This window comes from Scomber scombrus, chromosome 24 (genome assembly GCF_963691925.1).
Source record: "Scomber scombrus chromosome 24, fScoSco1.1, whole genome shotgun sequence".
Lineage (NCBI taxonomy): Eukaryota > Metazoa > Chordata > Actinopteri > Scombriformes > Scombridae > Scomber > Scomber scombrus.
Genome location: NC_084993.1, coordinates 9,082,117 through 9,096,655, shown reverse-complemented (window position 1 = coordinate 9,096,655; position 14,539 = coordinate 9,082,117). Strand labels below are relative to the sequence as shown.

The window sequence follows — 14,539 nt, the reverse complement described above, 5'->3', positions numbered from 1 at the left end:
TAAAAAATCAGGGGGCAGTATCTGGGCAGAGCCCCTGTTCTAATATAAATGCTATCAAGGATGTGAATCATGTGTATCTGGTGCCCTATAAAACCCTGCCTGGCTATTATAATAAAAGGCTAAGCTCTTATTGGAAGATTGAAGGTATACTCTATATAGGCGTTATAAAATAGCTTTATTGTCCCATCCAGACCGTATAAGCTTTTGCTTCTTTACGTGCTGTTAATAGGAAGAAACTTTGTGAGATGTGTATGGTTACTACAAGGACAACTATAATAATATGTGCTCGTCTCCTGCTCTACCACTGTGTAAGCATGAGGTACAGTAGGTAGGCTGTAGTGCTGTGCTCTCACCATGGCTGCAGCTGTGGCAGCGGCTTGCGCAGCCACAGCTGTCTGATTGGCCTGGTGTTGGGCGGCCTTAATCTTGGCCTGCAGGTGGGCCGGTGGGTGGAAGTACTTGCACTTCTCGCGGGAGCAGCGGCTCTTGATGTAGTCCATGCAGACGGTGACTGTGTTGTCACTGGTGTCGATCATGGGGCTGTCGCTCGGGTGAGCAAAGCGGCACTCGGTCTCGCCACGAGCGCAGTTGCCACGCTGGAACTCGCGGCACACCTGGGAGCAGGACAGTCAGGTGGAGGTCACAAACACACACACACACACACAGACACACACACACACACACACACACACACACACACACACACACACACCAAGACACACGCAGATGTTGACAGATGCAGATGACAACAGATGAGTATGGATGAAAGAAGAGGAAACAAAGAAATACAAACACAGAAAGATGAATTCATTTGTGAGTACTTGATTTAAGTTACAGTACATCCCAGGATACAATATTAGCCAGAATCCCTCTTATCACAAGAAACAGCATAATACACATTGCACATTTGGGATTCATTTATGTAGCTGCTGTTGAATTGATTTGGTTCATGACTAAAACATAGCAAACAGTGAAATACTGTATGGGGATTGGGTGTGTTATCTATCTGTTGATACATTGGCTGATCTCCTGGGAATTACCGTAAGTCTTTAATTTGGTCCCAATCTTTATTTACAATAGAGGACAAAACATGTGAAGAAACCTCCAGAATATCAGGTCAAAAACAAACTACATGATATTAATAGCAGAAGGCAGCAGAAGAGAAAAATCAATACAAACACATGAAAGCACTGCTTTTCTTATTTTAATCCATAGAATAGGAGGAGGTACGTTTGAAGGCTCGACTTTACTCTGCTGTAAATCTTTTCAGGACAAAAAGCACCAGATGTGTGTGATAAGGTGTCTGTGCATAAAACTCGCTTGCAATCGCCGTTTAAAAAGAAAAAGACCACAAATTAGTTCTGGACTTGTGAAAAAGGCTTCGACACCTTCTAACAAAACTGCAACGTGTGCCAAACCCAAATGATTGTAGAATCACTGAACCAGCCAGTGTTCAACTGTTAAGAGGCCTGGGTGTAATCACAGGGGGATCAGCTTTTGACTTGCACTCTGGGACTGAGACACACACACACACACATACATACATGCCCACACACACTTCACATATAACATTCAAGCATGCACATACAATTATGCAAAAGCACTGGTGCGTGCACGCATACATACACACGTGCGCGCACACATGCTGGCGTTGTGTGGGAGTGCATACGTGTCTCAGAGGGATACTGTTTCATTAGAGCTAACTTCATTCAGTTGCTAAGTGATAGCACTCCCGGAGAAAAACACATACAGGCACACACCTACGCATCACCTCCAGGTCTTAGGGAGATTATTGTTTATCTTTATAAATGTAGTGGAAAAAAAGCCTGTTATGTACTCTTTCACAATTACCAAGCTATTCTCATTCAGAGTTGTTTGCCAGGGGGCAGATGGAGACAGCTGAAGTTGTTTTTATTATCCAAAGCTAACTGTGGCTGTCTAGCAAACCACTTTATGTTGAGCACATTCCAATTTAAATCACTGTAATGTCACAATATCTCTTTTCTTTTCTTCCTACATCATGTTTCTGATACAAGCCTGAATTAATTCAGTCAGTAATAACAGTAACAGATGTTCCCTAACTTACGCTCAAGGATAATGCAGAGAAGTATGAAACTATCAGGGCCTGATACTCTTGTTTAAATGAAAAATGAAAAGAGAGTCACATGTAACTTTCAGCCTCCAGTTAAAAATGAACTTGGGTATCCAGACAGGGCTTTACACCTACTACTGCTATTAAAAGACTGATTTGTTTATTTGGGTTTACTGGAAGGCCGCTTTAAAATGTATTTATTCAAGTCATTAACTCATGAAACAGAAACATGCTTATCCTTTCAGGTGCTCAAAGGCAATTTAAGTAGTTGCATTCATAAAGTCAATTCAAAGGTTATCTATCTATCTATTTATCTTATTGGTTGCCATGCCAACTCCTGTGGTAACCAGGGAGCTCGTAGTATTATATTTAGTTTTTTCCCTGTATTCATAGTACAGTATGTAGAAAACAGACAACACACACGTTTCTGTATCGTATCAAAACCATAATAACCACGTGGTCGTCCTGTAAATGCACTGCAGCTATAAATGATACTCATTAGCTCAACATATCTATTGCATCTCTTTCACACCCATAATCACAGTAAGATGGTGCCATAATTATACTTTGCGACCCAAAAGAGAACATTAGCTATGATTAGCTGTCATGCTCGTCTTGTTTGAGAGAGAGAGAGAAGGAAAGAGAGAGAGCAAGATCTGTGATCGGTTGTGTCACCTCCAGCTTGTCGGTACGCAGCAGTTTCTGGTTGGAGGAGGAGCCGCCGGTCATGGAGACGGGCGGGCTGCCGGGGACGATGACTGGGGTGCTGGGCAGGATGTCTGTGGGCACCAGTCCCATGCTGTGGGACATCGGTGTCAGGTAGGGTGTGTAACTCAAACCTGCACTGGAACCCAGGCCCTGGCTGACTGGAAACGTCTGCTATAGATGAAGAGAAAAAAACACAAAACACTTATTGAACCCCTACTCTAATGTTGTCATGGCTTCTCTTTAAAATATTCTCTCTGCTTTTCTTTGCTAGTTTCAGTTTACTTTTTTTTTTTAAAATCTGGGTGACAAAAAAAGAAAGAAATGATGGATGTAAGGAGGGACAGATGGATGTGGAGGGCGAAAGGCAGAAAGAGGGCATAGAGACAGAAAAGAGGGAAGGAAGTTAAGAGGAAAGAGACACAAGAGACAAATGAACAAAGGGCACAGCTGTGCAGAGTGGTTGGTGATAAAGAAGGGGGAGAGGCAGTGACAGGTAGAGGGAGCAGCAAGGATTGAGAGAAAAAGTGGGGGAAGAGGTAAGTGAGGGTAGACACAAGAGAGGAGGGTTTTTTTCAACCTCTCTCTCTCTCTCTCTCTCTCTCTCTCTCTCTAAAGATATATATATATATATCGCCAAGACTTGCTGAGTGTGCATGTTCTTTTTCAGCTACGCCCAGCTTTACATTGATACAGTTAAACACGTTCGCACCTGGCAGCTGCCCAGTGCGGCCGTACTGTACCGCTGACTGCTGAGCGACTCTGGGAGAGAGAGGGAGATGTGTGCATCGCTCAAGGGCATCAACAACAATTTAGAGAACAAATCTGCAATATTTCTACCCTGAGAACAGGACAAATAACAGAAAAGTATCCCACAGACGACTATATCAGTGTACTGTAACGGATATTTTCTCAGTGAATCATGCCCTGCTTGTCAGTTAAAGCTGGTGCCAAGACTATGACACTAAGAGAAATGATCTTAGCAAGGATGGTAACTTTAGTCAACTTTCTAAGTAAACCAATGATATGTAAACATGAGATTTGACATGCAAGATGCCGACTTCACTAGCATGGCTGAAGTCATTTGTAAAGGTCTTTTAACAGAACAAAAACTGCTTTTCTGTGCAGCACAACAACACAATTCATTGTTATTTTCATAGTGAGTCATGCTCGGCAAAGCGAGTCAAATCCCACAGCGGCAAGTCGGGCACTGACCACAGGTTGCATGCCACAGGTGGTGCCGGGGATCATAAACTGCATCTGTTGGGCCAACATGGCGGCTGCCGTCTTCTGCTGGATCAGGTTATTTCTCCCGTTGATCTCCAGCTGGGTCTTCAGGTGAGCGGGCGGGTGGAGGTATTTGCAGTTCTCTCGCGTGCAACGGCCCTGAGAGGCGAATCAAAGTCGATGTGGGAGAGAGAGAGAGTTGGGAGAGAAGGAGAGAGACAAACAGGGGTCATTAATAGTCTTTTCTGGAGAACTGGACGTCTCTGATCAACAGAAGGAGCTCAAAAGCAAATCAACCTAACTGTAAACAGGTTGCATGTGTGTGCCTGAGGACGTGACAGATATGTGGGCATTGATTATGACGCAGACTTGGTATCAAGTGCTTAAGGCAGCATACATATTCATAGACAGAGGGTGAGAAACATAAAATTATGAGAGCTGTGCGCTGAAGACCATTTGTGCTGCTTATCCAGTGGGTGTAGCAGGTAGCTCTCGGCTGAGTAGAAACATTATTATGAAAGATGATCACCAGTTTCTGACTTGCAAGCCTCTTAACTCTCGTCCTGCTTACCCTTAGCACACTGACAAGCCGGTATTCAGTGCAGACATGGAAATGAGGAAGGCACTGGTAGGCAAAAGCTAGGGCTCATCTGATTCTAGCAGCAGTTTGCCATCTCGCCATCAACACTAAATCTCTGTAGCTTTCTGACGGACAGGTCATCCAGAATCCTCTGCGGAAATGCAAATGGTTGCAGGGTTGCAGGGTCGGCAGGGTCAGGCTTACAGAGACCCTCGTGGATAAAGGCAATTACACTGTCAACCCGGAGGCTAATGGCAAACGCAATAATCCAATATGGATCCTCATCGCGGCACTTATTGCCAGGCGAGTGGGTGGAAGACAGGAGCGAGGTCAGGAGGGAGTGACAAACTGAAGGGTAGAGAACACAGCGGCGGGTAAAAAAGAGACCGGAGAGGAATGGTCGGGGAAGATGGAAAGTAACAGGTGAGGAGGAGGAGTGTAGGAAAATATGTAAGCAGAGAGAAGAGATGTGATTTAGCGGAGAGGGAAAAGAGGAGATAACAGGGAAAGGCCAAGAAGACAGAAGAGGAGTGGGTATGACATGACATGGCTTGGAGGGGCAGATAAAGTGAAGCAGAATTAGAATCAGTCTAGTATGAGACGGTCTGCTGCCTTGTACAAACACGCCTTCACTCTGTGACACATAAGAGCCACAACACATTGGCCTGATTAGCATCACTACGCAATGATTTCACTCGTTTCCTCTCTTCAGGAAATATGACAGCTCTGCCTCGTGTCCACCCGGCAACAGGATGACTTTAATTACTCGAGCGCTGAAACTCAAAACACCCATTTCAACAACCGAACGACAAGTCACCAGACAGAGCTATGTATATATCTTGTGTAACCGTCTGGTGGGTGCAATGACCTGTAGCATATTTGACAGGCCACGAGAGGCAGGCCGAGTGGTGATTTGAGAAACGGGCCATGAAACAGAAGAGTGAGACTGGAGGACATATTGATAATGTATCCATATTCTTTATTTTTTATTAGTGAAGATGCATTTGTAACTGGCATGCTGCATCTACGCTAATGAGTCTCCTGACGATCTTAAATGTGTTCTGATGTTTTCCCTATGATAGCAGGAGAGGCACTGCGTAATTAATGACATTAATAACGATTGTGTGTCTCAGGGTCCTGGTACTGTGCATGCTGCCTGACTGGTATGGTTAACTGGAAGTCTCCATCATTAATGGTATTAACTGCACCTTTTTTTTTTTTTGCCATGACAAATCAATACACTGTATCTGCTGTGAGAGCAATCTGTTACCACTGCAACTATATCCCTTGTCTTCAATTTTTGTTTTTTATTTGACTTAATTCTATTTTTAATATTACTTTTTAAATGTTGTTCTAATGCTTTTCTGTGTCTTTATATTCTGTAAAGCATATAAATAGTCTTTCCCTATCTTCTTATGCTGTAAACAAATTAAAGAGCCACAATTAATGTGTGTAAATGTGTTTTGGAAGCACACAAAAAAAAGTCAAGATATTGTCACAATATTGCTATTAAGGGTTGTCTCACTTTAAGGATTAAAGTGAGACACAAAAAAAAAATCAATAAAATGTTACATTATTCTTGTTCTTACTATTATAAGTAAAGTACATAACTGGAACACATCCCAGGGGTGATGATGCAAATGAATAAAAGCATAATATGGATTATTTCTGTTAACACAAAGGCTTAAAAGCCCAGTGTGTCACTCAACACTACAGGGAGCTAAAGTCGCTACTCAACCTGTTAAATTCTATACGGCCGCATCGAGTGTTTTGTTTTTTAACTATTTTAGGGTGGGCAGGCAAACAGAGAACTTTTAATAAAGCACGGCTCAAGGTATAAGCCCAGCTCATAGTGTAAACAACCAATAATCTTCAAGTCTCATCAAAGGAAAAACTAATAAAAAGCTGGCTATTCTTTTCTTCCTGACATATATTAAAGACACCCCACAGAACATCAAACACTCCACTGGTATTGTTACAATTGCCTTTATTTCAACTGATTTGAAGCTGCCACAAAGGAAATGAAGTCTGTAGACATCGTAGGCTTCTTTGCCATTTTTTTGTTTTTGACATTAACAAGAAGGAGATGAATATAAGAATATGAATTAGGCTGTTTTTCTGTGCGTACCCTTGTTTAATGCATATGCTGGCAGGGCAGGTGTCAGATAGCAGGTTTGACATTCACAGAGACCCCGAAGCAGCTCTGTAATGATGAGAGTCACGAGTCAGACGGGGGACTGACCTCAACACCCTGGTGTTCAAGCTGCAGCGAGCCACTGATACCTCCCCTTCTTTATGGTTCACGTGCACGAAATCGCACCTGCCCACACATATGCATACTAAATCACACGCTCCACAACAACAAGCGTCTGCCCACGCTCACCGGACACAATCATGCATGCATGTAGATCCATGCACAAAACACCGTTCTGTGTTTGTGTGTCCAGACCAGAGGGATAATGTTAGCGCTGAACCCCACAACCAAAAATTTCAGAGGTGTCGAAACTAATTGGAGCCTTATGCACTGACACAGACACATGCAAAGGTGTGTGTGTGTGTGTGTGTGTGTGTGTGTGTGTGTGTGTGTGTGTGTGTGTGTGTGTGTATATGTGTCCTGTGTATCTGCAATCCACAGGAGAGAGACTGTGTAGGCAGGTGTAACAGTGCGTGTGTGTGTATGTGTGCAAGAGAAACTGCGTGGGCGGGTGTGACTGTGTGTGCGTGTGTGTGTGTGCGTGTGTGTGTGTGTGTGACTCTGTGTGTGTGTGTGTGTGTGTGTGTGTGAGAGAGAGAGAAAGGGAGCTGGTGCTGAAGCTGAGCTCTGGACGGTATCCCGAAACTGAGTCTGCAGGGAAGCGCAGCATCACGATCGCACCCCGCGGAGATCACAGACGGACACAAATAAAGACGCACGCGCACTGCGACGCACGCAAACTCACACTGCGGACCCTTGCCGCTCACTTTTGTCCATTATGTGAACTTAAAGTGAAGCCATTACCTCCATTTTTCCTCCAAATTCAGTTCATCTATGCCCTGTTAGTGACACACGCTTTTTGCAATTGCTCATCATTACTGCCTGTTTAAAGTGATGAGGTAAATGGTAGAGAAACTACTTGGGAGAGTGTTTTATAACGCACAAGGGCTGTCACACTAAGTGCAGGCCTTGGACTCATAAAACCTTCTCCTTTCATCCTGTCAAACTTTGTTTGAGAGCCTTTTTCTCACTGATGTACTCATAATTTATCTCGACATTGTGCCCGGTCTTTGCATAAATTAGGTGTGATTTGCCTTCGGTCCTCCTTTTTGTCTCGCTCGGAGGTTGAAGAAGCAGATGAAAATGAAGCATCTTCACTAAAGCCGTCACGGAAATGGAAATTCCGACACTACTTTAAAACAGTGAAATAATTCAATGCAGCATTCAGTCATATTCAAGTTCATTATGTGCAGTAATTTAATTACCACTAAACCTCATAGACAGAGTATGTGGACTGGTGAAGGAGGGGAAGTATGTCCTACTACTACAGTGGTAATGTTTGTTGCAGTGTCATATTTAATTGTCTGATGTTAACTTAGAAAGTCTGATTTATCATCTATTTATAACACAGTAGAGGTGATACACTACAGTGGAAATGAAGGGGTTAATCAGTCAATGGTTGCTACAGGTACACATGAGAAGAGTTTTAGACACCACAGCACTCCAATCCTGTTTCCTAAAACCACTTAATCATGGCAACAATCATTTTAGCCTCCATCTGGATTATTGCCAGGTAAAGAGTAGGAATATGCCCTTCACTTTACTGTTCTACCTGGACGGATTTGATTGGCCAACACAGTAGTCTCACTGAAATAAATAAAGACAATGCGCTAATGTTGATGTGACATGTAAAAATGACTCATTTTTCACATGCATTGTTACTTACGGCGTCTTTTACTATCTCAGACTCCCAGGAGTCTCAGTGCCTAATAGTGAAGAGGACATGGATTTTCTATAAATATGGTTAAATGATATCGAGAAGGCTGATATCCTTTTGGGGGTGTTAAAACACTCGGTTGCACACAAAAGGAGAGGAGGGGATCAGCTTGTTTTAGCTGCATTCAGACTCCAGATATGAGGTCAGGTAGTCCAGGGCTGAATTCTGGGATAATCTCATCCTGGAGAAGACATCCAGGCATCCACAGCTGTCATCGAGTAACAACATTGATAAGAACGTAAACCCATGCGCACACGTATAATGATGCATTCATTAAACTCAGGGAGGTGTTAATTTATTGGTACTGTGCACAGCAGTTAAAAAGCTTTCACCCACATCACGTCTGTCTGATTAGGGTGAATATCTAACATCTGCTTTGTGGCAGTAGTAATAAATAATTCTCACTTTAATAAAACATGGTGAGGCCAACTGCAAGAACTGAATAGTAATAGTGATATAGGCTATACATAGCAACTACAGTACATCTGGAGTGTGCAGTTAATGCTAATGATCATCAACAGGAGGCTGCAGTTGGAGACACTACTTCCCTGCCACACTTGGGGATTCAAAGCACATAAGATGAGGTAAGCGTTGTCGGAAGGGAGCACTGCATCACATATAAAAAGAGCTCATGGCTCATAGAGTTATGGATCAACAGTGAGGTGGTCTGCAGACGATGACGATGACGGTGCTCAAAAGCAGCCGCAGCACTACTGGCATCACAATGCTGCGCCATCATCTGGTTTAGACCCTTATCTTTTCTTTTTTTTCTTCTTTTTTTTTGAGGGGGTGGTAGACACACGAAAACACACAAACACCCACACAGAAAGACACACACACACACTGACACACACACACACACACACACACTGAGTGAGCGCACTGTGCCTTCTGTCTAAGCCACCCACACGGAGCGGAGCAGAAATCCATTCATCGCAGGGCATTGCCTCCAAGCAGCCGTCTATGAAAAGGATCTTTGAAAGCACCAAGGCACCTCTGTGATTCACGCGCCAGCCGCCGGTGTGTAGCCATAGCTACACGGTGAAATTATACCTTTCAGCAGGGTCGCTCACATGGCAACCTCTCATTGTAGGCTGCACCGTTGCCCTTGTGTGTGTATGAAATGCTATGATCCATGCTTTGGGATACACTAATAACTGCTTTGATTCAGATTGGATAATTACCTCCTTGCGTCGCAGCGAGAAAAACAAACGACAATGACGGAGAGATCAAAGATAAACCATCGGTTGTCTTCACCTGAAATAGATCCTCTGTCCATGAGATGATAAAATGAGACTTTAGTGCTGGCAGATTCTTCAAATCCCCACAGCCATCGCCAACAAGACACTGCTTATTGTTTGCCAAGTTTCCATGCTGTAGTAATGTCAATAAAAATGTGCTCCACATTAGGGTTGATCCAGGGGGGGACGAGGATAAAGGCAGCTAATTTCATAAACAGATTAGTATTACACTCATTTCTCCCACTGAGGCTCCTTCTATTGTTTTAATTCTTGTAATTAGGGTCCATTAATTACTTCCACTCTGGGAGAAAAAGAAAAGTTTCAGGCAATGAAGAGTTTACATGCACTAAATCTTTGCAGCCTTGTAGTTTTAATAGTGTATCCTTGTTATTATTTTCATATATAAGGGATTAATAATCAGTCAAATACCAAATATTTGCAAGTTGTAGCCTCTCAAATGGGAAGATTTGCTGGTTTTTTGTTCTGATTTTTATATTTTTGCATTTTTGGCTGTTGGTCAGAACAAAAAAAAGAAAAAAGAAAGAAGGGTAGTCTATTTAATAACAAAACAATGAATATATTAATTTAAAAAACACAGATTAACCTTGAATTAAAATATTAATTTGCTGCAGCCCTTAACTGATTTTTTCTTATCATGCCTGGCACAGAAAAGAAGGAAAGTTGTTTTTTTTCTCAGCATTCCACTGAGCCCGCTCCAAATCAGACACAAGCACACTATGTTCAGCTGACAAACCTTAAGTGAAAGGACAGAGGGAGTCAGAGACAAGAATAAAAAACAAAAAACTAAGTAAACATTTACCACAGTCAACACACTGGCATGGGAACACACAAAAAAACAACCCTATTCACCCAAACACAGTGGCAGGGGTGTTGAGGAGGGTACTACATAATTATCACATTGCAACACTCTCAACTATGGCCCACAGATACACAGAAGAAAAAGACTAAAGAGACAACAGACAACATCCATCTTTAACTGCCAGTGACTCACTTCCTTGTTGTTGTTCTGTTCACCTTTAATAACCCTTCCAATGTCAGCTTTGGATGTCTGGATGTCTTTCCACTGTCAACAGACCACATTTTAAGAATTAATATGGTCATAATATTAAACAGATACAGATGGGCAAGGAATATCTCCCATGAGTCAGCTGTGCCCTGTGAGTGTTTAATTTACTATACTTGCCCCCCCGCAGCTGTTATTTCCCTTAACGCAAGAAAAATCGTACAGAAGGTAAAATCAAGAGCATTTTCCCTGCTGCATTCCTATGATAATCACTACTGCAACTACAGTCAAGAGTCATTATGAAACTACCACCCTGCCTGCAGCCTGAGAAACATAATTACTCCCCTCAGAATATGACACATTCACAAGGAACACTGGCCCGAATGGTTCATGTATAACTGGCATTAACATCCTCTGCCATCTTCATCACTGGCAGAACCCCCCCTCCCCCCCCCCCTCCGCCCCTTCCCTCCCCACCTCCTTCATCAGCCTGGCCTGAATGGTCAGAGTGATGACTGTTGTGTGTCTGTGGGTGGCACAGACACAGAGGGCCAGTCTTCCACCCCTTCGGCAGAATAGCGCTTCAGTTGTGGGCCCCTCTGTTCACCACTGTATCATTTGCATTTTGCCCTCAATGGGCGCTCTATCCTCGGTGGCCTGCTGGAGACAGAGAGCGGCTGCCTATAGGCTGCGGCCGACAAGAAGAGCTGTAAATGTCCTCACGAAGGCGACTGGAAACGCGCCTTTTATATCACACCCCTGTGGTTCCAGTCGCCCTTAATAGAGAAAGCTTGTGGCCTGGTGCTTATCTAAGACGGATACACTCGAAATGAGCCACTGATTCTTTCCCGCGTTGACACTTAAAACCAATGAACCACAATATTGATGAATTACGAAGTGCGGAATCTAGGGAATCTGGGATGTGCGTGTGCATGCGTTTCTCCATTAAGCCCCTCTTTATCTCCGGCGGCAACGAGAAGCTGTGTGGCCTCTACATAAGTGAGCCCTCGTGATGACTTTTTCATGGTAACGTGGCGCTCGGTGACTTGATCGATGGCTGTGTGACTGGCAGTATTGGCAGACTGCAATCCACAAAAAAAAAAAAAAAGAGCCGTAAGAGGGAGAAGAAGTAGAAAGAAAGATGATCACAGAAAAGAAAGAGCTTAAAAAGGTGATGGCTAAGCACAAATAAATAAATAACTTAAACAGGCAGTGGCTATGTGTGATGGCTGTGGAGTCAGTGTCACCCTGTAGCTCAGAGAAATCAACTGAAAACCCTACAAAACACAGACATGTCATCAATTATCCACATAGGCCGCTATTGTAGCAACTACTTTGTTAATAGAGCTTCAATTTGAATGGTAGCATCTATTGGAAGGATCTCTTTTAAAGGAGAAACTGTAACAAAGTCCCCCCCTCCCCCCCCCCGTTCATCCGATTGTCCTTCTCAGCACGAGAGGAGGAGAGCCACTGTGAGAAACTGACACTAATTTTTCTGACATGAAGCCTGTGATATGTGTAATCCCCTTAGAGCATAGCTGAAGAACCTGTTGTATCCCTGCTGACCAGCGTAGGGAGGAGGGGTGAGGGTGGGTGGGTGGGTTAGGTGGGGGTGGACAGGCTCTCGCTCTTTCTCACTCCCGCATATCTCTTTTTCTTCTCTTTCTCCCTCGCCGCCTGTGTCTGTGCTGTGTTGCCTTTTTACTGAACATCCTCCCCTTAATGCTATGTCATGTGCATTGTTGAGAAATATGCACGACTCATCCTCATCCTCTGGCTCGGTTGTTTTGTTTACAGATATTCACATGTGTGGCTATAAATATCGAAATAAGAGCATTTCTCGGCTTCGACACCTACTGGAACTGATCCTGCTATGATCGCTTCCAGAAACTCACCTCACCTCCACATTTCAAAAAGGCCTAACATAAAAGTCTTTTCAACCTCGTCCTTCCTCTCTTTGCTCTCTCTCTCCATCTTCACTTAACCTTGACATTTTCGATTTAACCCCTGAATACCTTTTTTCTAGGATGTCACCATGTATTTAAAAAAAGAGGAAGCCTTCTTTCTTGTTCTCCCTTCTCTGTTTTCTCCGAAGGAGTTTCTTTTTTCCGGGAGCACTAACAGCTGGTTATGGTTCATGCTATCAAAGAGCCTTGGGGGGAAACCACTTTGGTGAAAGCCCTCAGCTATGAGACGCCGATGGGTCGGGCAGACCCAGTGATCCCAGTACCCGGTAGAGCAGCGAGTCGCTGATTGCACATGGACAGGGCTTCCCTTCATCCTCAAACAAGGAGAATGCTCCCTCTTAAGGATCTTGTTTTGTTTTTTGGGGCACTAATGGATCAGTCTGGACTAATGGATCTGTTTGAAGCGGCGAGGCTCCAGGACACCGGGAAACACTGAAAATCCATTATGAAATGATGGCCAGAGGCTTTTTGCTTACATTTGGGCTGGTAATAGATAACAGAAATCAATGATAAACAGTGGGGAAGAACAAGTTGTTTAAATGTACCCCGGCTCCCCGACTGCATCCTCCTTTTCAGCTCTTATATTGTGATCAGTCCTTCTCTGCTAGACTTCTAGGCCAACACTGGCTATTACAGTACAGCACAATTAGCGATAATGTAAGTGCATACAAACAGTGCAAAGGACAGAGACCAGGTAATTTAGAAACGTTAGTTTGCTTTCTTCCCCCAGCATCTAACCCGCATTCACACACACATACAGAGACACACGTAAGACTGTGTTGCCTCAGCAGTAATTAAGTGCCTTTGTTTCACCAGCTGTAATCCCACAGATGGAGGAGTAGCACTGCTGCTGACACGCCTGAGATTAGGAGAGGGAGAGAGAGAGGAGGAGAGACACACAGGCAGGGAGAGAGTGGGATAAAGGTGAGATAGATATATATATATATTTTTAGCTTGCTTGTCCTGGGATGCTTGGATTGCAGGAATTCTCCTCCCACAAGGCCCCTAAAGTAAACATCTCTCTCTCATCTGAGATGCGTAATAAAGGCCGTCTGCGTCCACACCCCTGAGTATCTTAAGCAACAGATTGTGTCCATATATCTATTTTAACTGGCAGTGCTTTATCGTTTTAATCAGTCGGCCTCTCCAATCCTCGAGTCACATTGTTTCCCAGTTTGAAGTGAGGGCGAGGATGTTTCGGGACAGTTGCAGAATGTTGTGCATCAGCTGAAAATCACATGCTAGTGTTGTCACTATGCAGCACTGGCACTGCAGCTGGTGATCAGTTAGCGCTGCAGCTCAGGCAGCCTGAGGAGATGTGAAAGCTCTATTTGTAAATGTTACACTTAGGCCATGATGTTAGCATTAGCATTGCATACATGACTGATTGCTTGTGGATGACTGATAGAGTGCGAGAACATGATGCTAAGAGCAGATGTATTCTTCTTTACAATAGACTCAATCGAAAAAAATTGCACTGCGATCAATAGAGAGGGTCACTGTGTAAAAAGGTATTCTACAATAAGTGGTACTTTCTGTGTTAGTGCCACTAAATTGAGTAGAGTATGGACTGTATTACTTTAAGAGCTGTGAGATGTACTGCAGGTTATGAAACAACTTTTTTGTTCATCTGTCACAGCGGTTGAAGGATTTCAACAAAGGAGCTTTCATCTAGTCGTGGAGGAGAGAGAAAAGAGCAAAAGCACTTTAAAAGTACCAGCCAAAAATGAAT

The 14,539-nt window shown here is 43.6% G+C and overlaps 1 protein-coding gene across 8 annotated transcripts in view; it reads right to left on the bottom strand.

Moving 5' to 3' along the window:
- mbnl2 (muscleblind-like splicing regulator 2) overlaps positions 1 to 14,539 on the bottom strand; it is a 57,189-nt gene that overhangs the window by 14,876 nt on the left and 27,774 nt on the right. For 6 of the 8 annotated variants that reach the window (XM_062414875.1, XM_062414880.1, XM_062414879.1 and 3 more), the window contains exons 3-5: positions 4,013 to 4,183; positions 2,768 to 2,971; positions 354 to 614 (exon numbers count right to left, since the gene is read on the bottom strand). In XM_062414875.1, coding sequence (XP_062270859.1) covers positions 354 to 614; positions 2,768 to 2,971; positions 4,013 to 4,183 — 636 coding nt within the window. The remainder of the gene's footprint in view (positions 1 to 353; positions 615 to 2,767; positions 2,972 to 4,012; positions 4,184 to 14,539) is intronic. The other 2 variants (XM_062414876.1, XM_062414877.1) reach the window with 2 other exon arrangements.